This window comes from Pelophylax lessonae (genome assembly GCF_965119305.1).
Source record: "Pelophylax lessonae genome assembly, chromosome: 1".
NCBI lineage: Eukaryota > Metazoa > Chordata > Amphibia > Anura > Ranidae > Pelophylax > Pelophylax lessonae.
The window spans coordinates 96,565,765-96,593,708 of NC_138768.1; the positions used below are offsets into that span (position 1 = coordinate 96,565,765).

Genomic DNA, 27,944 nt, shown 5'->3' on the forward strand with positions numbered 1-27,944 from the left:
GTGACGTGCCCACAAGGTGGAACTCCACCTTGCACATGCAGGAAAGACTGTGCGAGCAGCAGCAGGCCATAGTGGAGTTTCAGCTGCAGCACGCACGCGTGAGTCGCTCTGCGGAACAGCACCACTTCACCACCAATAACTGGGCCTCCATGCGAGACCTGTGTGCCTTGTTGCGCTGTTTTGAGTACTCCACCAACATGGCCAGTGCCGATGACGCCGTTGTCAGCTTAACTATCCCACTATCTATGCCTCCTTCAAAAAATGATTCAGGCGATGATGGAAGAGGATGTGGCACAGGATGAGGAGGAGGAGGATGAAGAGGTAACATTTCCAAGGCTTTCAGGGCATTCATTCGCAAGGGGCTCCGAGGGTGGGTTCCTGCACACACAAACGCCAGGGACACAATTGTCCAGCAGGGGCACAGTTCTGGAGGATGAGGAGGATGATGAGGAGGAGGAGGAGGAGATGGAACCATGTTCACAGCAGGGTGGCACCCAGGCCAGCTCATGGCCATCACTGGTGCGTGGCTGGGGGGATACAGAGGACACAGACGATACACCTCCCACAGAGGACAGCCTTTTGTTGCCTGGCACACATGAGCGATTACATGCTGCAGTGTCTCCACAACGACCGCCGAGTTGCCCACATTCTAACTTGTGCTGATTACTGGGTGGCCACGCTGCTGGATCCCCGTTACAAGGACAACGTACCGTCCTTAATTCACTCACTGGAGCGCGATCGCAAGATGCGCGAGTACAAGCGAACGCTGTTAGAAGCGATGCTGCTGGCATTCCCACCTGACAGCGGGGCCACAGTGGAAGCACAAGGCCAAGGCAGAGGAGGAGGAGGAGGAGGAAGAGGTCGCCAACGCAACCAGGGCACCGCCAGCACCTCAGAAGGCAGGGTTAGCATGGCCGAAATGTGGAAAAGCTTTGTCAGCACGCCACAACAAACAGCAGCACCAGCAGCTCATATGGAACGTCTTAGCAGGAGGCAGCATTTCACCAACATGGTGGAGCAGTATGTGTGCACACGCCTACATGTAGTGAATGACGGGTCTGCCCCCTTCAACTTCTGGGTCTCCAAATTGGGAACATGGCCTGAGCTTGCCCTTTACGCCTTGGAGGTGCTGGCGTGCCCTGCAGCCAGTGTATTATCTCAACGTGTATTTAGCACGGCTGGGGGCGTTATCACAGACAAGCGCAGCCGCCTGTCCAGAGACAATGTGGACAAGCTCACGTTCATTAAAATGAACCAGGCATGGATCCCACAGGACTTTTCCGTACCTTGTGCAGAATAGAGATGGATACCGACCTTACCCAGCCATTGTTCTATTTTTGCTCTTTCTCACTCTTTTGGGGTGTACCCTCATTTAAAATGACTGAAAAAAAGCAGTGTTGGCTACCTCGTCCTCCTCCACCACCGCTTCCACCTACACCGCCCATAGGTGTGCGCAGCCTATTGCATTAGGGTGTGCACCCCAAAGTTTAAATACACATGCATGTGTTTGCCTACATGTATATGGCCCCGGTACATTACTCTCCCTGCTGGCAAAGTGAAATAGAAGTGTGTGGCACTTCTCTTATGGCAGAGCAGGTCCGAGGGAGATCTTTCCCATCTCCTCACTGGCAAACAGAGCGATAATGCTAATGTGCCCTAGGTGATTAGGGTGTGCCCAGGCACACCCGGCACACCCTGTGCGCACGCCTATGACACTGCCACATCTACCACCACCACATCAACCTCCCTCCTACTCCATATGGGCCTCGTCCTTCACAGATGAAGAACATTGTTTTATTTTTCTGTTTTTTTTTTTTTTGTTTTTTAAGTTATTTCCCTATCCACATTTGTTTGCAGAGCACTTGCCATGCTCTTAACTACGTTTTGCTGCCACTTGCAGCACTCTAGCCCTTTCCATTGGTGTTTTAGAGCCATTTTAGTGCCTGAAAGTTCGGGTCCCCATTGACTTCAATGGGGTTCGGTGTCCGGGAAAAGTTCAGCAAAAGTCCGGGACACGGACCCGGACTTTTTTTTCAAGTTCGGCCGAACCCGCCGAACACGGACATCCAGGTGTCCGCTCAACTCTATTCCTAAAACCTTCCTCAACCAAATTAGTGACCACCTTTTTAAACTTAAAAGTAGGGTTTCTGGCAAGGGGTGTGTATGTGTCATCGTATAGATAGCAGTATATTTAGATTTTCTATACCTTTGGCCACAAGGTTTCAAAAAATGGTGACTGAAGGGGCAATCCGCCCAGGTGGATTAAATGTTGAAGCATTTGACAAAGGAGTATGTTTCATCTCGGTAGCGGCCATAGCATTTGTACGAAAGGGATTTGTGGCAACATAACGTTTAATATTTATCTTCCTTATGAACTTTTGCAAGTCCATAAAGGTCTCAAATTTATTGAGTGGACGTTATGGGGACGAATTTTAGACCGCAATTCAGAACATATTGCTTATCCATAGACAGCTGGACTGAGCTTAAGTTGAAGAGGCCCTGATTGCTCAGACCCGCCTTCTTTTTTGAGCAGATCTGCCTCCCCCCTCTGGTGCTTATTTTCTTTCTATCCCTCTTTTTGGATTTAATCCCCCCTGTGAAAAATACATTCCCTTGTTGGTTCATAAATCCAGGGTTACCAGATGTTCTATTCACATAACCTTGATCAGAGCTATTACCATAAGCCCCTTAATCAAAATCATCATATTGATCCCTCTGTTCCCTCCAGTCATAAGGATGATTGGTGATATATCGTGGATCCTCAAAACATGGAGAGAGTGGTTGAAAATTATTGTAGGTAGATAATGAGTGAGCATCATGACGGGGGGTAGTTGGTTTAAAACCCATACCTCTCCCTCTACCCCTACCCCTGCCTTGTCCCTTACCTGTATTCACCCAGGGGACCCATTGATTTGGGTGCTGAGGTTGTGCGTTTTTTTTTTTCTTTCGGTCCTGGCTGCTGATGCAGCCGCCGGATGTTGAGCTCCTCAGTTAATTGAACCGCTCTATCACGTACCTGGAGATGAGCCTGATACTGTGAGGAAGGCCTCTCTTGCGCCTCCGACTCGGGACCCCTGATAGTGCAGACAGGGGGCACCGGAGTATAGAGTAGCACGAGCGCCTGGAGGTTTGCTTGAAGCGGACAATGGCTACTGGTGAGGGTTGCCAGGGAAGTCCGGTGAGCAGGGTGATGAGCAGGCAGCAGGTGCTGGAAGCAGGAGTTCCTGGGTAACAGGAGGAGCCTGATGAGCCTCCTGGGCAGGATGGACAGATCTGGGAATGACAGAAGCGTGGTAAGACAAGCCGGGTCTGGAGCCAATCGGTAACATAGAAGCCAGTAGGAGAGAACAGGAAGAGAGGTCACAGGACAAGCCAAGGTCGGTGCAGGCGGAGAGCAGAGAATCGTCAGGACAAGAATCGTCAGAACAAGATGCAGGTAAACAGGTAACAGGTATCCAAGGCTGAAGACAAAGCAGCACTGGAGCAGTGTAAGGGCTGGGTTTAAATAGCCCATTTGGCGCCAGTGTTAACGTACGTTGCGTATTCGTGAATGTGGGTGCGTGGCTGCACGAGTCTGCGCATGCGCGGCTGCGCGAATTCGCGCATGCGCATTAGCCATTGTCAGGTTCCTAACGGGAACACGTCTTTGCACAGCAAACGTTCTCTTACACGCTCGTTCCTGCTGCTATATTAAGTACGCAATGCCGTCCACTGACCACGCCCCTGACAACATCATTGTTGACGAAACACCGCGTCGGGCGGGTACTGGGAAGTGTGACGTCATTGCATCAAGGACGCAGCGGCCATCTTTTCGGTTAGAAACCGGTCTACATCTATATGCTGATGCTGCTCTGCAACTAATTGTGAGTTTTTTAAGCTGTAAGAATAAAATTGCCCTTTATTTAAATGTTGCTACTCTATGAGTATTTCTTCCATTCTTGGGGCCTTCTTTGTAATCCTTCCCTGGGAACCTGATCCTGAACTATAAGCTGTTCCTACTGAGTGCTGTTCGGGTTTAAGGAGGTCTGGATGAGCCTGTGATGGGATATATGGATGCCCTATTACTATCAGCAGGATGGTAAGAGGCAGTGTGGTTGGAGGTGATCTGGTGGTGGTGGTACACATTTGCCTAAACAGCTGACCCTTTGTTTCTAGCCCTGCACCTCCCTTTATTATTTTTGTTTATGTTTATCCTACATATGTGCAGCTGCTGGTGTTATTTGAATTGATTATCTTTTATTGTACTATGTCTGTTTGTCCTAGTTGATCTAAGCGCAGCTTTTCTTTGTTTATTTTTGCTTGATTCCTAACAGCGTATTCCATCAGGCGGAGATGGAAAAAAGGTCAAATTTTTTGGTCAGTCTATTGATGGTAAAATGGACTTGAATGGGGATGGACTGACGGATGTAACAATTGGAGGTCTTGGAGGAGCTTCTCTGTTTTGGTAAGTATTGAAATGAAGTCAAAGTCAACGTAAACTTTGCCAGTGAACTTCTGCTATTTGTTTCCTTTTGGTTTGTTCAATATACAGTTGAAACCATTATACAGTTTTGTTATACATGTTGAGCCTGCCAGAAATACAGTAGGCTGATTCAGGATGAGGCTTGATTTTGGTTAAACTTTAGGTTCTAAGATCCCTAGGTTACACATTCTGAACAAATCGTGAACTAGTGGACGAAAAGTTTGCAGTTTCACCTCCAAAAATTAGAAACAATTAACAAACTGTTTTTTTTTTTCATCAGAACCAGTTTTGACACCTCGATAAATCTTTCCCAATCTGTTCAGCTAGAAAGCTCATTTTGCTTTTGTTGTGGTTGTTATTGCTATAATTATTATTATTATTTTTTTTCCAAAAACTATTTTTATTATAATTTTACATAAGAAAGGTTAACAGCAAATGGTTCAAACAGTCTGAGGCAAGAAATATCTGACAGAGAATGGACAATACAAAATGAGAAATATCAAGTAAACGTCAACAGCGTCTGTGGCTCTGGTGACACATTATGCAATCCACTCTCTTTCCTACTGGGGCCTGACTGCTCCTGAATTCATAGTCAGTTCTTGCCAAATGTTGTTCCACTGTCTACTGAGTGGCCAATAGGACACACTCATTAGAAACAATGGATGAACTTAGTATTGCAATCAGGGTAAGCCAGGTGACAATAAAAGTGAACTAAAACAGGGTGACTCAAGACATATTCTAATATTGCTTTTAAAAATACTTTTCCTTTTCAGTCTTCGGCCATTGTAATTTTCTGTAAAAATGAATGCAATATTGCAACCTGGAGGCATTTGGTAAAAACGTTTGGTGTACAGATTACCCCCAGGAATGTAATTTCCTGCTTGAGTGATTGACTCACTGATTTTCCTAGAAGTCTGCATTAAGATACAAGTAAAACTTCAGGCATCCTCTGCAATAGAAATTATATTTTAGTGAGATAATCCTTAAGTTTAAATTACTTCTAAAGGGCTGAAGACACTGCAATGTTCCTTATTAGAATGCTGAAAGTGCATCAGCTGATTATTTTGAACACAGGAATCAGTATTCCAGGGAGATATTGAAACACACAGCTTTTTCATAAGAGCAGAAACAGGTGAGACTCTGATAAAAGGTTTGTTAAAAGCCTTGCAATGTAGAATATGAAAAGACAGAATTGAATATACTTTTACAACATGAGTGAGTTTAGTGTTTTTTTATTCTAGGTCTCGAGATGTTGTAGAAGTGACTGTAACAACGCATTTCCAACCAGACACCATCAACATGGAAATAAAGAATTGTGGAATCAACAACAGAAATACTGTGTGCATCCTTGCAAAGTATTGCTTCAAAATAGACCTTAAATCTGGTGAAAACCAGAAGGAAAAATATGGTATGTATATGGTCATTTTTTAAGTAAAACTGTATTTATTTATTTTTTTAACAATTTTTTTTTAACATTTATTTGATGTAGATCTGGAGTACAAAATTATGCTTGACTCACATCGTTTTCTATCCCGAAGTCTTTTCAATAATACCAATGGAAGGGATGTACAAGGTGTGGTCTCTCGAAGTGGCGAATGTGTAAACCATGATTTCTATATGGTGGCAAGTAATACTTTAACCGTATTCCTAATACACAAGTTTGTTAACAATAAAAGAGTTTTTCACTTTCAAGAAGAAAGGGGCTGAATAGTTTACATCATTCTGGGGACTTGACGTTTAAAGTATATATAAACCCCCTATTTATTTATTTTTTTGAATAGCGCAGGGAAGGATTAAAACCCCTGTCAGGCTTTTCTTGACACTTGTGGAGCATTGAGGAGCCCCTCACTTCCTGTCCCATAGATACAACAGAAAACACAAGGAAATCCTTCCAAAGTGAAAGAAATGATCTCAGACAGTTGTCATTGCTAGTGTTGAGCGAACACGGACTGTATTATTCGTGTTCGTACCGAATAATTGGATTTTTTGTACCCGAACACGGACACGGACACTTTACTGTATGTTCGGGTAAAAATCCGTGTTCGGTCGTTTTATTTCCGGGTTTTGCATGCTTTGGCGCTCTTTTCATGGCGGGCTTTCAACAGCCAATCAACAATCGTTTAACTGGTGTGCCTTAAGCCATCCCAGCCATGCCTGCAAATGTCTCAGTAGCTGTGATTGGCCGTCTGAAGCATGTGACCAAGTCTTTATAAGTTCGAGGCAGCCGCAGCGGCGTCATTATGCTGCTTAGATTCAGGGACAGAGCACACATCAACGTGCTGGCTGCTGATTAGGGAAAGATAGGCAGGAAAAAACCATTTGTGTCCGGATAGAATTGAGGGACAGGTCGGAGTGTTTAGGCAGGGCGAGTTGTAGGCATTTTAGGGATAGAGTCTGCTGAATTATATAGGGTCAGTGTCTTCTACAAACTACAATCGATATTGCTGTGTGGGGGGTGGGGTCTGCACTCAATCCTGATCTACGATCTCTTCTCAATCCTGTTAGGGACAGAGTCTGCTGAATTTTAGGGAAACTGTGTTCTACAAACTACAATCGATATTGCTGTGTGGTGTGGGATTGGAGATAGGCAGGTGTCAGTGATCCACATCCATTTTTCTGTGTGTGAGCTGCAGTGAACACAATCTTTTTGGGCTGCAGTGAACACAATCTTTTTGGGCTGCAGTGAACACAATCTTTTTGGGCTGCAGTGAACACAATCTTTTTGGGCTGCAGTGAACACAATCTTTTTGGGGTGCAGTGAACAAAATCTTTTTGGGGTGCAGTGAACACAATCCTTTTTGGTGTGCAGTGAACACAATCTTTGTGGGGTGCAGTGAACAAAATCCTTTGTGGGGTGCAGTGAACACAATCTTTTTGGGGTGCAGTGAACAAAATCCTTTTTGGGGTGCAGTGAACAACATCCTTTTTGGGGTGCAGTGAACACAATCTTTTTGGGGTGCAGTGAACAAAATCCTTTGTGGGGTGCAGTGAACACAATCTTTTTGGGGTGCAGTGAACACAATCTTTTTGGGGTGGAGTGAACAACATCCTTTTTGGGGTGCAGTGAACAAAATCCTTTTTGGGGTGCAGTGAACAAAATCATTTTTGGGGTGCAGTGAACACAATCTTTTTGGGGTGCAGTGAACACAATCTTTGTGGGGTGCAGTGAACACAATCTTTTTGGGGTGGAGTGAACAACATCCTTTTTGGGGTGCAGTGAACAACATCCTTTTTGGGGTGCAGTGAACACAATCTTTTTGGGGTGCAGTGAACACAATCTTTGTGGGGTACAGTGAACAGAATCTTTGTGGGGTGCAGTGAACACAATCTTTGGGGGGTACAGTGAACACAATCTTTGTGAGGTGCAGTGAACACAATCTTTGTGGGGTGCAGTGAACACAATCATTGTGGGGTGCAGTGAACTCAATCTTTGTGGGGTACAGTGAACACAATCTCATACTGAAGGTTTGAGGGTGCTGCCTGTTCCATACTCCCCCTACTCCTCATCTAGCCTTTTAGGGGTACAAACAATAGTAATTGGGGCCTAGTGTGGTTGTGTACGTGTGATATACATACACTTTTTTGGGATCATATTTTCTATTCCGCTATTTAATCAAAAACCTTTGGGGATCAGTTAAATTGGGGGATAGTCTGTGTTGGTACGTGTGAGAGAGATCCACCTTTCCAAGTTGTTGGGGTTCATCTCATACTTCTGAAGGTTTGAGGGTGCTGCCTGTTCCATACTCCCCCTACTCCTAGCCTTTTAGGGGTACAAACAATAGTAATTGGGGCCTAGTGTGGTTGTGTACGTGTGATATACATACACTTTTTTGGGATCATATTTTCTATTCCGCTATTTAATCAAAAACCTTTGGGGATCAGTTAAATTGGGGGATAGTCTGTGTTGGTACGTGTGAGAGAGATCCACCTTTCCAAGTTGTTGGGGTTCATCTCATACTTCTGAAGGTTTGAGGGTGCTGCCTGTTCCATACTCCCCCTACTCCTAGCCTTTTAGGGGTACAAACAATAGTAATTGGGGCCTAGTGTGGTTGTGTACGTGTGATATACATACACTTTTTTGGGATCATATTTTCTATTCCGCTATTTAATCAAAAACCTTTGGGGATCAGTTAAATTGGGGGATAGTCTGTGTTGGTACGTGTGAGAGAGATCCACCTTTCCAAGTTGTTGGGGTTCATCTCATACTTCTGAAGGTTTGAGGGTGCTGCCTGTTCCATACTCCCCCTACTCCTAGCCTTTTAGGGGTACAAACAATAGTAATTGGGGCCTAGTGTGGTTGTGTACGTGTGATATACATACACTTTTTTGGGATCATATTTTCTATTCCGCTATTTAATCAAAAACCTCTGGGGATCAGTTAAATTGGGGGATAGTCTGTGTTGGTACGTGTGAGAGAGATCCACCTTTCCAAGTTGTTGGGGTTCATCTCATACTTCTGAAGGTTTGAGGGTGCTGCCTGTTCCATACTCCCCCTACTCCTAGCCTTTTAGGGGTACAAACAATAGTAATTGGGGCCTAGTGTGGTTGTGTACGTGTGATATACATACACTTTTTTGGGATCATATTTTCTATTCCGCTATTTAATCAAAAACCTTTGGGGATCAGTTAAATTGGGGGATAGTCTGTGTTGGTACGTGTGAGAGAGATCCACCTTTCCAAGTTGTTGGGGTTCATCTCATACTTCTGAAGGTTTGAGGGTGCTGCCTGTTCCATACTCCCCCTACTCCTAGCCTTTTAGGGGTACAAACAATAGTAATTGGGGCCTAGTGTGGTTGTGTACGTGTGATATACATACACTTTTTTGGGATCATATTTTCTATTCCGCTATTTAATCAAAAACCTCTGGGGATCAGTTAAATTGGGGGATAGTCTGTGTTGGTACGTGTGAGAGAGATCCACCTTTCCAAGTTGTTGGGGTTCATCTCATACTTCTGAAGGTTTGAGGGTGCTGCCTGTTCCATACTCCCCCTACTCCTAGCCTTTTAGGGGTACAAACAATAGTAATTGGGGCCTAGTGTGGTTGTGTACGTGTGATATACATACACTTTTTTGGGATCATATTTTCTATTCCGCTATTTAATCAAAAACCTTTGGGGATCAGTTAAATTGGGGGATAGTCTGTGTTGGTACGTGTGAGAGAGATCCACCTTTCCAAGTTGTTGGGGTTCATCTCATACTTCTGAAGGTTTGAGGGTGCTGCCTGTTCCATACTCCCCCTACTCCTAGCCTTTTAGGGGTACAAACAATAGTAATTGGGGCCTAGTGTGGTTGTGTACGTGTGATATACATACACTTTTTTGGGATCATATTTTCTATTCCGCTATTTAATCAAAAACCTCTGGGGATCAGTTAAATTGGGGGATAGTCTGTGTTGGTACGTGTGAGAGAGATCCACCTTTCCAAGTTGTTGGGGTTCATCTCATACTTCTGAAGGTTTGAGGGTGCTGCCTGTTCCATACTCCCCCTACTCCTAGCCTTTTAGGGGTACAAACAATAGTAATTGGGGCCTAGTGTGGTTGTGTACGTGTGATATACATACACTTTTTTGGGATCATATTTTCTATTCCGCTATTTAATCAAAAACCTTTGGGGATCAGTTAAATTGGGGGATAGTCTGTGTTGGTACGTGTGAGAGAGATCCACCTTTCCAAGTTGTTGGGGTTCATCTCATACTTCTGAAGGTTTGAGGGTGCTGCCTGTTACATACTCCCCCTACTCCTAGCCTTTTAGGGGTACAAACAATAGTAATTGGGGCCTAGTGTGGTTGTGTACGTGTGATATACATACACTTTTTTGGGATCATATTTTCTATTCCGCTATTTAATCAAAAACCTTTGGGGATCAGTTAAATTGGGGGATAGTCTGTGTTGGTACGTGTGAGAGAGATCCACCTTTCCAAGTTGTTGAGGTTCATCTCATACTTCTGAAGGTTTGAGGGTGCTGCCTGTTCCATACTCCCCCTACTCCTAGCCTTTTAGGGGTACAAACAATAGTAATTGGGGCCTAGTGTGGTTGTGTACGTGCGAGATACATACACTTTTTTTGATCATATTTCCTATTCCGCTATTCAATAAAAACCTTTGAGGATCAATTGAATTGCGGGATAGTCTGTGTCGGTACGTGTGAGAGAGATCCACCTTTCCAAGTTGTTGGGGTTCATCTCATACTTCTGAAGGTTTGAGGGTGCTGCCTGTTCCATACCCCCCCTACTCCTCATCTAGCCTTTTAGGGGTACAAACAATAGTAATTGGGGCCTAGTGTGGTTGTGTACGTGCGAGATACATACACTTTTTTTGATCATATTTCCTATTCCGCTATTCAATAAAAACCTTTGAGGATCAATTGAATTGCGGGATAGTCTGTGTCGGTACGTGTGAGAGAGATCCACCTTTCCAAGTTGTTGGGGTTCATCTCATACTTCTGAAGGTTTGAGGGTGCTGCCTGTTCCATACCCCCCCTACTCCTCATCTAGCCTTTTAGGGGTACAAACAATAGTAATTGGGGCCTAGTGTGGTTGTGTACGTGCGAGATACATACACTTTTTTTGATCATATTTCCTATTCCGCTATTCAATAAAAACCTTTGAGGATCAATTGAATTGCGGGATAGTCTGTGTCGGTACGTGTGAGAGAGATCCACCTTTCCAAGTTGTTGGGGTTCATCTCATACTTCTGAAGGTTTGAGGGTGCTGCCTGTTCCATACCCCCCCTACTCCTCATCTAGCCTTTTAGGGGTACAAACAATAGTAATTGGGGCCTAGTGTGGTTGTGTACGTGCGAGATACATACACTTTTTTTGATCATATTTCCTATTCCGCTATTCAATAAAAACCTTTGAGGATCAATTGAATTGCGGGATAGTCTGTGTCGGTACGTGTGAGAGAGATCCACCTTTCCAAGTTGTTGGGGTTCATCTCATACTTCTGAAGGTTTGAGGGTGCTGCCTGTTCCATACTCCCCCTACTCCTCATCTAGCCTTTTAGGGGTACAAACAATAGTAATTGGGGCCTAGTGTGGTTGTGTACGTGTGATATACATACACTTTTTTTGGATCATATTTTCTATTCCGCTATTTAATTTAACTGGGCCTCCATGCGAGACCTGTGTGCCTTGTTGCGCTGTTTTGAGTACTCCACCAACATGGCCAGTGGCAATGACGCCGTTCTCAGCTTAACTATCCCACTTCTATGCCTCCTTGAAAAAACAATTCGGGCGATGATGGAAGAGGATGTGGCACAGGATGAGGAGGAGGAGGAGGATGAAGAGGTAACATTTCCAAGGCTTTCAGGGCAGTCATTCGCAAGGGGCTCCGAGGGTGGGTTCCTGCACACGCAAACGCCAGGGACGCAATTGTCCAGCAGGGGCACAGTTCTGGAGGATGAGGAGGATGAGGAGGAGGAGGAGCTGGAGGAGGAGATGGAACCATGTTCACAGCAAGGAGGCACCCAGGCCAGCTCATGGCCATCACTGGTGCGTGGCTGGGGGGATACAGAGGACACGGACCATACACCTCCCACAGAGGACAGCCTTTCGTTGCCTCTGGGCAGCCTGGCACACATGAGCGATTACATGCTGCAGTGTCTCCACAACGACCGCCGAGTTGCCCACATTCTAACTTGTGCTGATTACTGGGTGGCCACGCTGCTGGATCCCCGTTACAAGGACAACGTACCGTCCTTAATTCACTCACTGGAGCGCGATCGCAAGATGCGCGAGTACAAGCGCACGCTGGTAGACGCCATGCTGCTGGCATTCCCATCTGACAGCGGGGCCACAGTGGAAGCACAAGGCAGAGGAGGAGGAGGAGGAGGTCGCCAACGCAACCAGGGCACCGCCAGCACCTCAGAAGGCAGGGTTAGCATGGCCGAAATGTGGAAAAGCTTTGTCAGCACGCCACAACAAACAGCAGCACCAGCAGCTCAGATGGAACGTCTTAGCAGGAGGCAGCATTTTACCAACATGGTGGAGCAGTATGTGTGCACACGCCTACATGTAGTGAATGACGGGTCTGCCCCCTTCAACTTCTGGGTCTCCAAATTGGGCACATGGCCTGAGCTTGCCCTTTACGCCTTGGAGGTGCTGGCGTGCCCTGCAGCCAGTGTATTATCTGAACGGGTATTTAGCACGGCTGGGGGCGTTATAACAGACAAGCGCAGCCGCCTGTCCAGAGACAATGTGGACAAGCTCACGTTCATTAAAATGAACCAGGCATGGATCCCACGGGACTTTTCCGTACCTTATGCAGAATAGCAATGGATACCGACCTTACCCACCCATTGTTCCATTTTTGCTCTTTCTCACTCTTTTGGGGTGTACCCTCATTTAAAATTTGTGAAAAGAAGCAGTGTTGGCTACCTCGTCCTCCTCCTCAGGGCCAGATTAATGTAGGGGCTATTGGAGCTGCAGCTCCAGGCCCCTACCTTTTATATAGGCCCTGGGTTGGCCATATTCACTGTTACCGCTCTTCTGTCACTTGTAAACACAGAAGTCTGGCTTCTATGCTCGCTTCCCCAGGCAGCACCCTCAGAACCTCCCCACACAGCGTGAAGGCCGGACAAGGAGGGACAGTTGGCGATGCATGGATGTGTTTATGGGCTTCAGAGACAGCATCCCATGTTGAATTAGGCATGCATGGCTGCACCCTTCCTCCTCTGGGTGCATGGCAAGGCACGGCCCTAAGGCCCTTCAAAATCCTCAGCACCAAGCCCATGATGCTGTTAATCCGGCCCTGGTCCTCCTCCACCGCCGCTTCCACCTACACCGCCCATAGGTGTGCGCAGCCTATTGCATTAAGGTGTGCACCCCAAAGTTGAAATACACATGCATGTGTTTGCCAGCAGGGAGAGTAATGTATCGGGGCCATGTACCTGTAGGCAAGGAGAAATAGAGCAGAGCAGGTCCCAGGGAGATCTTTCCCATCTCCTCACTGGCAATGCTATGTGCCCTAGGTGATTAGGGTGTGCCCAGGCACACCCAGCACACCCTGTGCGCACGCCTATGTCACCGCCACATCCACCACCACCTTAACCTCCCTCCTACTCCATATGGGCCTCGTCCTTCAGAGATGAAGAAGAACATTGTTTTATTTTTCTGTTTTTTTTTGTTGTTTTAAGTTATTTCCCTATCCACATTTGTTTGCAGAGCACTTGCCATGCTCTTAATTACGTTTTGCTGCCATTTGCAGCACTCTAGCCCTTTCCTTTGGTGTTTTAGAGCCATTTTAGTGCCTTAAAGTTCGGGTCCCCATTGACTTCAATGGGGTTCGGTGTCCGGGAAAAGTTCGGTAAAAGTCCGGGACACGGACCCGGACTTTTTTTTAAAGTTCGGCCGAACCCGTCGAACACGGACATCTAGGTGTTCGCTCAACCCTAGTCATTGCAACAAGTGTCCTTATTGGAAGATATCCCCTCTATTCTATTTCTGGTGGAGGGATTTCAAAAAGATCCAGTTAGAACTAACAATAAAAGTCAAGGGGACAAAAAAAGTATCCAATATATTTTGGGGGTTCAAGAGCACCCCTTGATTAGGGTTTGATTGACAACAATGTGATTGGAATTTTTTTTTTTCCAGTGTGATTGCAAGCATAGTCAGAAACTGTATATACAGATACCCCTTCTGGCTTATGCCCCAACATGTGTTTACCATTATCCCAACCTAAATCCATTGTCTTACTGCTTATATATAAGTATACAATAAGTATACAATATTTCATTAGTATTAATCTAGGTGGACTCATTTTGCTGAGCTGTTTGTCAACTTCTTCGGGAGTACCATGGAGGGGTTTCTTATTAATTATTATATCTGTCGCAGTATTCCAAAGCATGCCAGGGGATTCACAAATTGAGTAACACAGTAAGCATGAACGGGGCTAATAATTTCTTTTTTACCAACAAACTCAACTGCAAACCAGCCACATACCAAAGAATGGCATTTTTACTTGAAATACATATGTGAATAGGTGCATATTGTTATGTATATGTGTTCTCTTATCTGTTCTAGGAAAAGCCAGATTTTTTGAATCCTGTAAATATTTCTGTTGAGTTCAATTTTAAAGATCCAGAAGAAGGCCCAGTTCTCAGCAATGAGCTTCCAAGGATTATAAATGCATATGTAAGTACAGACTTAAAACGGAACTGCAGTCACATATGAAACATCTTCCATTTACTGTATATAGTTAGCAGAGGTGACCTCAGTAGAGGTCAGTAGAGGTATAGTCTAGTAGTATAGGCAGTGGAAGCCGGTCTATAGGGGGCGCAGGGCCGCTCCCCAATCAGCATCTATCAGCATCTTCAAGGAAAAAAAAAACATTACCTTTTAAAGCCCATTAGGGGCGCTGGACCTATTGAAGTCTATGGGGGGGTGGGGTTTGGCATCCCACGTGCTGCCAGGCAGAGGTGCCGATTGGCGGTCGTTCTGGGTGTCATTGGGGCGCAGAGCAATGCGCCCCGACACTACCCACTTCTACACTCCTAGTCCTGTGATTGGTCCAGACTCCAGCCTGGATCAATCATTCAGGACTCCCGTCTGACGTTGTCGTGGGGGCGGTGCGTGTGTCAGTCACTCTGATGCACTCAGCTTCCCGGTTCCCGCCCGCCGTCAGACTCAGCGAGGAGGAGCAGCCGCGAGACGTCTCAGCCAGGAGCAGGTAAGTGAAGAAGCCGCCCGCTACTCACAGTCTCCTCTGCCGCCGGCCTTCACTGAGTATAGGGCCCCTGAGATTTACCCCAGCCTGTCTTCTGTTCTCCAGATGGTCCCACTCTGCAAAGGCTATATTACTGCTGGTCAGGGGGGTATGCTAAGAGTTGTTTCTCATTTCCTTATAACATCATAACATTATAAGTATCCCTTCCATTACAAATCAAAAAATGAAGAGTTTGATAGAATAGTAAGCAGAGCCATGCAAATTATTCTTTTATGCCTCTGGGCCATCTGCGAAGCCCAAAATGCCTGTATGTAATTTGCAAGAAATAGCTTGATAATACTTGACTGCATCCACGTCTCGGCTGGAAATAAAGGGATGAAATACGCGCCTCCACCCATTATTTTAAAAATGAGAAGCAAACATCCTATTTTTTTGGAATTTGTGATGGAATTGAAAGATGTAGATGCCATCTGGTTTATTATAGCGGTAATGAAGGCAAAATCACATGCATCTATGATACAATCTATTACTAGCATCAACAAAAGCAGTCTTTGTTTTTGTGAGTTCGCCATGTAGCTTTGTGACAAGCTGTTTGAAAAAGTGACAGCTAGATAAACCATTTACCACTGGCAGGGGTACTTACTGTACAATGGTCAACTTGTATTCTTATAGTTAAAACCTGCATCCCAAAGTTTCCGTACCTGTTTACTATCTCCAGACAATGCTGCTTTTTTAGGGTGTCTCCATTGCTCCTCCATAGATAGAGGAACCACCCTAAGAGAGGACGTGTGTTACTGGTCAAATCACCAGCAGAAAATAAAGGGGATAAAAACGAACACAGCCACCACATGTAATGATTAAGAATCTGCAATATATTCAGTTTTGGGTTTAATACTGCTTTAAGGTTCTAGTTAGTATATTTCACACTGTTTTAGTGGAGGGCTTTTTGTTTTTTTCTTGGGCAACCTCACCATAACCTGTATGAATTCAATTTATATAAGAAAGAAAAATGGGTGTGGACAATCTGCTAATGAATACCATAAGTTGTGAAATGTATGCATTGTTTGCCTATGAGGCTTCTTTATGTATAAGGACACCAAATGCATATGTAGCACTACCCCGTAGGGGTTGCAAATGACAGGGTTCCCCACTGCTGCACAGCCAGGTCACAAGTAACTTCCACACTTTCTTTAACCGCTTCCATACAGAGCAGTTAGACACCCTTCCTGCCCAGACCAATTTTCAGCTTTCAGCACTCTCACACTTTGAATGACAATTGCTTAGTCATGCTACACTATAACCAAACAAAATTTTTATCATTTTTTTCACACAAATAGAGCTTTCTTTTGGTGGTATTTGATCACAACTGGGGTTTTTTTTTTTCGTGATATATGCAAAAAAAGAGCAAAAATTTTGAAAAAAAAACACTTTTTTTAGTTTCAATTATGAAATTTTGCAAAAAATAAATTTTTCTTCATACATTTGGGCCAAAATGTATACTGCTACATGTCTCTGGTAAAATTAACCCAAATTAGTGTATATTATTTAGTCTGTGTGAAAGTTATTGAGTCTAGAAGCTATGGTACCAATTACTGAAAATTGATCACACCAGATGTACTGACTGCCTATCTCCTTTCTTGAGGCCCTGAAATGTCAGGACAGTACAAATACCGACCAAATGACCCCTTTTTGTAAAGTAGACAGTCCAAGGTATTTAGTAAGAGGCATGGTGAGTTTTTTGAAGTTGTAATTTTTTCCCACAATTCTTGGGAAAATGAAGAAAAAATTTTTTTTTCTTTTTTTTCCCACAAAGTTGTCAATTTATAAGCTATTTCTAACACATAGCATGTACACAGCAAAAATTACACCCAAAAATACATTCTGCTACTCCTTCCGAGTATGGCGATACCACATGTGTGAGACTTTTACACAGCCTGGCCACAAAAAGAGACTCCACGTCCAAGAAGCACATTCAGGCGTTCTAGGAGCATAAATACACATAAAACTTTCTTACTACCTATCACACTTTTCAAGGCCCTAGAGCACCAATACAATGGAAAAGTCCACAAAATGACCCCATTTTGGAAAGCAAACACTCCAACGTATATTCTATGAGGCATTATGGGTCGTTTGAACATATCATTTTTTTCCACAGGTTTTTGGAAAATGTGGGAAAAAAATGAAAACTTTTTTTTTTTACACAAAGTTGTCAATTTATAGGATATTCCTAACACATAGCATGTACACAGCAAAAATGACACCCCAAAATACATTCTGCCACTCCTCCTGAGTATGGCAATACCACATGTGTGAGACTTTTTCACAGCCTAGCCATATAGAGGGGCCGAACATCCAAGGAGCATCATCATGCATCCTAGCCACTTGCCTAGGCCTATTTTTGACATTTGGTGTTTACAAGCTAAAATCAGTTGTTTTGCTAGAAAACTGCTTAGAACCCCCAAACATTATATATATTTTTTTTAGCAGAGACCCTAGAGAATAAAATGGAGATTATTGCACTATTTTTTATCACACCGTATTTGCGTAGCGGTCTTCCAAACGCAGTTTTTTTGGAAAAAATTCACTTTTTTTAATTAAAAAATAAGAAACCAGTAAAGTTAGCCCAATTTTTTTCCATAATGTGAAAGATAATGTTACTCCGAGTAAATAGATACCCAACATGTCATGTTTCAAAATTGCGCACGCTCACGGAATGGTGACAAACTTTGGTACTTAAAAATCCCCATAGGCGACAATTTAAAAATTTCTACAGGTTGCCATCTTTGAGTTACAGAGGAGGTCTAGGGCTCAAATTATTCCCCTTGCTCTAACGATCGCGGCGATACCTCACATGTGTGGTTTGAACACCGTTTACATATGTGGGCGGGGTTTCTGTATGCATTCGCTTCTGCGCGCGAGCTAACAGGGACAGGGCGCTTTAATTTTTTTTTTTTTTTTTTTTTACTATTTATTTTATTTATTATTTTTTATTTTTACACCGTTTAAAAAAAAAAAAAAATTGATCATTTTTATTTCTATTAAAAGAAATGTAAATATTCCTCGTAATAGAAATAGGCACGACAGGACCTCTTTTTTGTGAGATCTGGGGTCAAAAAGTCCTCAGATCTCACAAGTACACTAAAAGATAAAAAAAAAAAAAAATAATTATAATATAAAATGAAAAAAAAAAAAAAAAAGGCCCTTTAAACTAGTTGCTAGGCAACACCATTTTCCGTAGCTCCGGTCCTCCAAGACCATAGAGTCAAGTGAGGGCAAGCTTGCCCTCACTCGACATCCTGTCTGTGAGGATTCGGGACCGGATCGTTTTCCCCGCTGCCGGCGGGTCCGGTAAGCGGGGAAAAGGACCGGAACGCGTCGGGAGGGGGGGGGGCGCCTCTTCCGCCATCCCGGAAGGGTGATCCCACGGCGAATCCGCCGCTGGGACCACCCTTATCGGAAAGCCAACCGTCCACCGTTTAAAAAAAATACCAGGGTTATGGCAGCTATCTGCTGCCATAACACCGGTATTTAGGTTTAAACGGACGACGTATATAAACCTTTTTGGACTTGGACATGGTGGCTGTATGAAGGGTGACAGGTACTCGGGTACTTTGTTGGGCAGGTGACAGGTACTCTGGTACTGATGAGCAGGTGGCAGGTACTCGGGTACTCCGATAGGCAGGTGACAGGTACTCGGGTACTCTGATGGGCAGGTGACAGGCAGGTGATAGGTACTGATGAGTAGTACTCACTGACTGATAGGTGATAGGTGATACTGTACTGATGGGTACTGATGATCAGTACTGATACGTGATAGGTACTGATGAGTACTGATGAGTAGTGATGGGTACTGATGAGCAGGCGGCAAGTACTTGGGTACTTCAGGCGTCAGGTACTCTGATGAGCAGGTGGAAGGTACTCGGGTACTCTGATGGGTAGGTGACAGGTACTCAGGTACTCTGATGACGGGTACTCCGTTGACAGGTACTCAAAGTACCCGAGTACCTGTCATCAGAGTACCCGAGTACCCGTCATCAGAGTACCCGAGTACCTGTCATCAGAGTACCCGAGTACCCGTCATCAGAGTACCCGAGTACCTGTCATCAGAGTACCCGAGTACCTGTCAGAGTACCCGAGTACCCGTCATCAGAGTACCCGAGTACCCGTCATCAGAGTACTCGAGTACCTGTCATCAGAGTACCCGAGTACCTGTCATCAGAGTACCCGAGTACCCGTCATCAGAGTACCCGAGTACCTGTCATCAGAGTACCCGAGTACCCGTCATCAGAGTACCCGAGTACCCGTCATCAGAGTACCCGAGTACCCGTCAGAGTACCCGAGTACCTGTCATCAGAGTATCCGTCATCAGAGTACCCGAGTACCTGTCATCAGAGTACCCGAATACCTGTCACCAGCCCATCAGAGTACCCGAGTACCTGTCATCTGAGTACCTGATGACAGGTACTCGGGTACTTTGATGGGCTAGTGACAGGTGCTCTTTATTGGGGGGGGGGGGCAATCAGTGTGGTTGGGGTGCACTGTAGTTGGTAACTAGCTGTTACCACAATCTCCTCCTCACACAGGATCAGTGTGTGAGGAGGAGAACACGGTGACAGCTAGTTACCGTGTTCTCTGTTGACATTTGTGACCGGCTGTGATTGGACACAGCCGGTCACGTGGTAAAGAGCCAATTTCATTGGCTCTTTACCTAGATCGGGGATCGACTCTGTCCGAGGGACGAGCCTCGTCCCCGATCGCTGCTCTGCGCGCCCCCGGGGGCGCGCATTGCAGAGAGAACGAGCGGCTCGTGCTGGAGCCGCTCATGTGATCGGCTGTGATTGACACAGCCGATCACGTGGTAAACAGCCAATTTCTATTGGCTGTTTACCTTGATCAGTGATGGGCTATGTCCGAGGGACGAGCCTCATCCCTGATCGCGCCGCTGCGCGCCGCCGGGGGCGCGCAGTAGCAGCTAGAACGGGCCGACGTCATATGACGGCGGCCCGGATCTAGACAACCACCTTGCCGACGTCATTTTACATGACTCGGTAAGGAAGTGGTTAAAGGCAAAGAACAGTCTTTGAGTTTTGTTTTTGATGATTTATTGGAGGGGGAGATAATAACTTGAATGGGGAATAGGAATTATGGGATGCCCAACTTGATAGCAACAAAACCAGGGACAACTTCCTCTGTATTTACAACTCTAAATGCTTCTTCTCATTTTCTCTGCACGACTTTGATAGATTTCTCTTCCTCAGTCTGCACAGCTCTCAATTGATTCCTCTTTTAGTAGCTAATAATCACTGTTAGAAAAATCATCAGCCCCTTAGGGACTAGGAACTCTCTGTCCCTTTAGGAAGTAGCACAATGTGTTGTGAACTGCATCTTGGGGCACCTCCAACTCCCTTATAGACACTGGTCCCAGCTCTACCATTGCAAGAAATGCCCGCCCACCTGGTTGCTTCTCCACCAGCCCACCTGGCTGCTTCTTCCCCAGTCTACTCAACTGACTCTCTGTACCAGTCTACCCCAGGGCAAGGTTAGAGAAGATTTAAGCACACTGCTTTCTTCCATAGAGAACTGCTATATGTGGCAGTCTCTTCCCTTGTAAGTCCCTGCACCGCACTGTAGTACTCACACTGTCCTCCTTGCTCCTGCTGTCTCTCAGGGCATACTCCCTCCAAGCTTCTGCTTGTCAGGATCCTCCCAGGGCAGCTCCTGAGCCCCGGCCTGGGGCAGAGCACCCCCCCCCCCAGACTAGGGGTTTTTGCCTCAAGGGCCATTATCAGTCCCCTCAACCCTCCATCATCCACCCGACTCCCCTGCTGTCATGACTCATTTATATTTAAGGGCTCAATTAGTCCCCTGCCAGGCCCAACACCTGGGGATTGGGTAAGCTCCCCTAAATATGCAGAACAACCCTCCTAGACTCTGCCCTCCAGCTTCCAGAATGTTCTCCAAATTTCCAGAACCAGGGGGATGCACCAGAGAGCTGCCTGCATAAGCCATCTAGCCCTAAACTCCAGTAAACCCTGACCCAGATTTAGACTCACATGTTTTAAACATGTGTCATACATTTTCCTGCACTCACGCTAGTAGCACACTAGAGGATGCTACACTGAGAAGTTTAATCAGAGAGTCAGTGACTTATCAAAATATACACAAAGTCCATTGTCAGCCCCCCTTCTATGGCAAGGTACCCCAATAGTAGCGGCATGTTACCTGTTATGTTTCAACGGGGGGGGGGGGGTTAGGCCAAATTTTTTTCTTGTTTTTTTCTTGTTTTTTGCATGGGGCCCCCCTTAAAATTCATGCCAGACCTAAAGTAAAGTAAAGGAAGAAGGTGCCTAGTGCAATACCATAAAAACGCTTTAATAAAATAAACTATAAACTAAAATGTATTAACTCGTTTTTATGGTATTGCATGAGGCTGGTATGCCATTTTCCTTTGCTTTTATTTTCAGTATTGGTTTTCCCAAACTGAAGTGGACAAGGTCGATTTAATGTGCAGTGTGGATGAGTCCGGGGGCGTTATCCCCATTACATGGACAAGGGTGAAGAGGAGCCTATTTGGGCCTACCTATGGTTTTGCTCTCCCGAGGACTTTTCTTCTTAGTAGCGCTGACAACAGTGTTTGATCAGTTTTTACACATTTAGTTTGGTTTTTCAGCGACCTCTGAACAAGCAGAACTTGTTCTGAATGTGGATTTAGACTGAACCTGGAGCTTATCCCTGCTTCTCAGTGTCTCCCCCTTTACAGCATGCCCCAGCATTAGTTTTTTTCATTACCTTGTCCCTGTTTTGGGAAACAGCTTTTAATTCAGCCTGTGATATGATCACCAGGATTGTAAAATTATCTTAGGGATAGCTGCTGTACGCTTAGTTCCTATCGGCACAGGTGAACTTCATCTTCTAGGAGCTTTTCTCTACAGAAATTGTGTGAGCAGGCTCTTGGAAGTCAGGTTAGCAGTATTCTTTTGCTGGGAAATAAATCAACGTATATACATGTAGCATGGAACAGAGGAGAGGGTGAATTCTGTAGCCCAGTAGGCAGAGCTGCCAACGCTGGCTTTTATTTCAGTGTTGCAAAACTGTGGTGTCAGCCCAAACAGAACGTTATGTGCACACATCAACAGGTGCTTTTAAAGGGATAAAACATGAAAATGTGAATGTATTGCAGATATATACTGATTTTTTTATTGTGCCTAGAAAAATGTAACACTATCCCATCCTAGTGTATACTTAAAGTGTATGTTACCACAAAATTTCATATTTCTGATACTGTGTACTTTTATTAATATGGAACCTGTTCTTTTTTTATTGCTTCCTTTATATAAAATGTGTGGTGATCCTGCCAGTCCTTCTTCTTTCCTATTACAAACTGACCACATTGGGGCATGGAACTACATCCATCCCAGCGTGATCAGTTTGTTTCTTTGCATTCCACTTAGAAGCACAGCCTGCCTGTACTCCAATGATCAGACTTTTGCTGACACGCACCCCTGGCACAGATTTTTTACTGGGAAGATTAGTGCACTGCTGTATCCCTGCCTCCTGCTAACACTCCCCTCTGCAAAGGAAAGATGCACTGTGATCCTTGTACCATATTCTACTTTTTTGAAGAACTACAGTGGGGATAATTTTCTAACAAAGCATATCCCTTCCCACGGGCTAAAATATAATTTTTGGCAGAACATTTTTTGTTTTCATTCAATAGTAATGACATTTCTTACATTTCAGTTTTTGTTTGCTCATTTTACAGATCCCATTTACCATGGACTGTGGTACTAATAAAAAATGCATCAGTGACCTTGTCCTAGATGCTCAATTAAGTATGGATGAGAAAAGGTAAAATTCTGTTACAATGATTAAGGGGTGTTTGAATTGTTCTTAAGAAGAAACAATAGATGGGTAGATAGATAGATAGATAGATAGATAGATAGATAGATAGATAGATAGATAGATAGATAGATAGATAGATAGATAGATAGATAGATAGATAGATAGATAGATAGATAGATAGATAGATAGATAGATAGATAGATAGATAGATAGATAGATAGATAGATAGATAGATAGATAGATAGATTTAGGTCAATTTTATGTATATTTTTAAGCTGATATATTTTTAAACTGATGTTTTGTAATGTTTCATTTTAAAGCCCCACTCTAAGCAAGAGAAAAATACTCTTGCAGTGCTGCCTCCCCAAACTTCAAGAGCTAGATGCTCCTTAAAGCAGAACTTTGCTGCATTTGAGCACCACAAACCAGAAATGCTGTTTAATACATTTTTAAAATTCAAAGCAAACTCCCACATCCATCCATCTCTAAGCTTTATTTTGCTGAGAAATCACTTTGAACCCCCCCCCCCCCCCCAGCATGGCCATCTTGAGTAAGGGCAAAAGATTCATGTAGCATTCACTTTCTGGAATCTATCTGCCCTTAGCCTAAGGACGCAGACAGGAAGGTTTACTTAGCTAAGAAAACCCCTCCTCCCCTCCTGAAGGCTCCTGGGATGATCATTTGCCTAGACCTGAAAACCAGAATGTAACTGAAGAAATGTAAAAAAAACTGTTAAAACAAGTAAATATGATCGAACTTCCTATCTATTTACCAATGCTAGCAGCATAAGGTTTAAAAATAGGCAGTGTTGACTGAGAGGGTGAAGTTCCGCTTTAATGCGAAAAAGAACTCTAAAAATAAAAAATGCTGACAGGCAGGGTTTTTATGACAGAAGAGACCCTACTGGTCTCTTCTGTCATAAACGCTTCTACCTGCCTGTCAGCGGTAATGTACAGTGAGCTGCACATGTGTTCATCTCAGCGTACAATCTTATGTGCAGTGATGATGTGACTCCTATGACATCATCATGGCACAGCCATTCAGAGAGCTGAACAGATCAAACTCTGAAGAGATCGCTCACAGCGCAGTGCTGGAAGGCATTGCTGGACAGACAAGTCTTCTATATTGTGCTAACATGTGATGCATATGGAATAAATGAAATAAATCTGTGGGGGGAGGGGGCACGTTTATTTAAAAAATAAATAAATAATAAAAGAAGTTTAATTCTGCTTGAAGCGGTAGTATACACCACTTTTTAATTCTTACCTACAGGCAGGGCTTTTTTTTCTCGGAGAATAGGTACAGGAACTCCCTCCTTCTGAGTCACCCCTAGTCTCCACCCACTACCCGCCTCTGAGCACCCACAAAATTCCTCACCCAGCAACAAAAGATCCACCCCAGCAACATTAGACCGCCTCCAGTAGCAACAATTGCTCTCCCAGCAACCAGTATCAATATATCAGCCAACAATAGACCTCTACCTCAACAGGAGATCCCTACAAAAAACATAAGACCCCCCCCCCCCAGCAACAATAGACCCTCACACTATAATAGATCCCCAAGCAGCCAGCATCAAGATACCCTCCAACAGACCCCTTGCTATTACATACATTCAGTGCTGGAGGTGCCGGAACTGCGTTCCCCCGCGTTCCCCCGCGTTCCTGCTGAAAAAAAGCCCTGCCTACAGGTAAGCCTATAATAAGGCTTACCTTTAGGTACAATAATTATCTACTAAACCTACATGGTTTAGGAGATATTCACCCTGCATGCAGCCGCTGACACCAGCAGCGCATGCGCGCTGAAGGTTCGGCATATCTTGCCGGACCTTGAGAGCTCCTTGCCGGATACTTGCTGCAAAGTGAACTCCCGCATGCATGCGCAGGAGTGACGTCATTGCGGCTCTGGCCACTCACATCACCGGAGCCGCCGAACCCAGAAGAGACACCAAGGGAACATGACAGCTCCCTCAGCGGTTGGGCCTTCGTTCTAAGGTAAGTATTTGATCATGTGATAGTATGCGATGCATACTAGCACATTATGCCATTATCCTGCAGGGGGCTTTTTTGCTTTGTTTTTACACAGGGGATACAACCACTTTAAGGTCTAGAGGTAGAGGAATGAGGTGTAATACCCACCTTACTCTGGCAGGCTTCCTATATGATTTGTAGCTGCCCCCCCAAACCTCTTCTCTAAGACATCTCTTCAGGTGGAGGGTGGGCACTTTCTTGTGCCATTACACATAGTGTAAGGCTAATAGACCTGCCACAACTCAGAGCATTGAAGAGAGAAGAGGGGAATACCAAAGCCCTGCCTGCTTCTGCCAGAGCCAGAAATAGGGTATTACAGCTTATTCATAGACCTCTACACAAGCATTTAACTCATGCAGTGCAGGAGAAAGCCCAATGAAAGAGTGTTTTTTTTTTCAATCCTGGAGTTCAGCTTCAACTTATATATTATACACACATAAACTTTAACTTGCAAACAAACATTTTATGTATGACAAGGGTTCCCCAGAACACTATTAATTAACTACATAGGAAGCACAGTAGTTGTTTGCTTTCAGCTATGGTGTCCCTGATTAAAACCATTGACAAAGCCGTTATCTGGAGCAGCCTTTCTCAACCCTTTCTACACAGAGGAAGTCTTAAAATAACTTCCCGGTCTCAGGCAATCCCTGTTAACAATTACTTTATCTACAACTCATCATACATTGGTGTGATGGTCAGTGGGAAGAATGTTCCTTACAATTGTGGTCATTTGGATTAATTACCCCCTCACAGATAGCTAAAAGATCAATGGTGTCAGTGGGAATTTATCGGAGAGTCAGAAACTGTTCATTGCTTAAGGAACCCCTCGCAACCTCTGGAGGAACCCTAGGGTTTGAACCTAGTAATGGAACCCTAGTTAAGAAACCCTGATCTAGAGAGGTATAGAGAAGGGAGATAATCCTTTTTCAGTGCTTTGACCTGTAAGTCGAGAAACAGCTTCAGAACATCTGATCCTTTTCTATGCATCTCTTTTAGAGCCCTTCCCTCTAAATATCACTGCAATCCTTTATTACCTATGTAATAGATGTATAGAGAAATAAAAAAAAAAAAAATTATAAAATTTGAAGTAAAATTTTAGATAAAAAAAAAAAAACAATCCGGGCATTACCACAATTGTTAATGTTTTTAAAAAAAATGGAATTTTAACTTTAAAAACAGTAAACTATAATGTTTGCTTTATGAATTAATGTGTTTGTTTCTTTAAATATTTTACAGCTTTGATGAGATGATTGTACAGCATGGAAAGGACAGATTTAATGTCACCATTACTCTGAAAAATAGTGGTGATAGTGCTTATAATTCCAGGGTACTAATGAAATATACTCCCAATATTATAAGAGCTAAAACAGAGGTGAGTAGAGTTAAACCTCATACAAACCATAAATAAACACAACCACTGACCCAGCAAACATGGTGGAGATGAATAAATAATTCAATAAATATTAGCAAATTCCACCAAGGTAAAGCAGTCACCCAAGAAGCTAAAGCTGAAAAGGAGATTGTGTTTGCAACAAGCCAATAATTCTAAACATAACTCAAGAACCATTTTGAGCTACTTAAAAAAACAAAAAAAAAACTTAAGATTTTGGAATGGCCTTCAAAGTCCAAAGACATATGACATCATCCCAAAATCGAACCACAGGCTGCGCTCCGGCCAACCACAGCAGATCACATGACAGTTGTACACAATGAAAGGCTTTGTTACCATCTTTCATTGTGTACTATTGTAATGAGCTCTGCGATTGGTCACATTCATCACATGGTACAGACAGGGCCAATCACAACCCATCTGTACCATGTGATTAGCTGTGGCCAATCACTGATCTTCACAATAGTAAACACTGAGTGAGTAGTTTTCATTCAGAAATGGTTGTAAAGTATTATTACTTTACATTATGTTATTATTACACAATGCCATTATGTATTATGGCAGTCTAGGCCAGGATTTGGAGAAAACAGCAGGCACACTAATGATGCATGTGTGCGCTGGGTTCATATTAGCGCCAGGATTAGAGTGCAGTGCTTCACCCTCCTGGGAGTCAGTGTGTGTGCAAGAGAGAAGAGAGGTGCACATCTGTACCATGCTGTCCAAGGCATTACAGACAGAGGCCCAAGCCTGAGTGAAGGACGTAAAAGCGACAAGTTGACTGAGCGTTTGTGCTTAGCACTGTATTTTGTGTTAGAGGGTCAGGAGGACCAAGGCACATGACCTGAACAGTGGAGCTGAAAAGAGAGCCAGGAGGCTAAATACTGTTTTGTTCCCTGTAATGGTGGAAACCCCTACGTGGGCAACTGATGCCTTGTTTTGAACTTTTCACTGCTGTTTTAAATAATAGTGGGCAGAAAAATCCCTGAAAAGTTACTTCTGTCATGGAGTAAACTCACTGAAATGCACTGAAATGCATCATTGAGTTAAACTACCCCCAAGTTGTCTCTGTATATGCTGTGTAAATATATATATATATATATATATATATATATATATATATATATATATATATATATATCACAAAAATGTGACAACACTGAAGAAATGAACCTTTGCTACAATGTAATATAGTGAGTGTACAGCTTGTATAATAGTGTAAATTTGCTGTCCCCTCAAAATAACTCAACACACAGCCATTAATGTCTAAACCACTGGCAACAAAAGTGAGTACACATCTAAGTGACAATGTCCAAACTGGGCCCAAAGTGTCAATATTTTGTGTGGCCACCATTATTTTCCAGCACTGCTTTAACCCTCTTGGACATGGAGTTCACCAGAGCTTCACAGTTTGCCACTGGAGTCCTCTTCCACTCCTCCATGACGACATCACGGAGCTGGTGGATGTTAGAGACCTTGCGCTCCTCCACCTTCCATTTGAGGATGCTCCACAGATTCTCAATAGGATTTAGGTCTGCGGACATGCTTGGCCAGTCCATCACCT

At 44.1% G+C, this 27,944-nt stretch overlaps 1 protein-coding gene across 1 annotated transcript in view; it reads left to right on the forward strand.

The window, feature by feature from the left end:
* The window catches only part of ITGA1 (integrin subunit alpha 1), a 229,476-nt gene that overhangs the window by 171,688 nt on the left and 29,844 nt on the right, over window positions 1–27,944 (forward strand). The window contains exons 15-20 of the mRNA XM_082258819.1: window positions 4,314–4,444; window positions 5,704–5,870; window positions 5,952–6,085; window positions 14,482–14,592; window positions 22,887–22,972; window positions 26,230–26,365. Coding sequence (XP_082114945.1) covers window positions 4,314–4,444; window positions 5,704–5,870; window positions 5,952–6,085; window positions 14,482–14,592; window positions 22,887–22,972; window positions 26,230–26,365 — 765 coding nt within the window. The remainder of the gene's footprint in view (window positions 1–4,313; window positions 4,445–5,703; window positions 5,871–5,951; window positions 6,086–14,481; window positions 14,593–22,886; window positions 22,973–26,229; window positions 26,366–27,944) is intronic.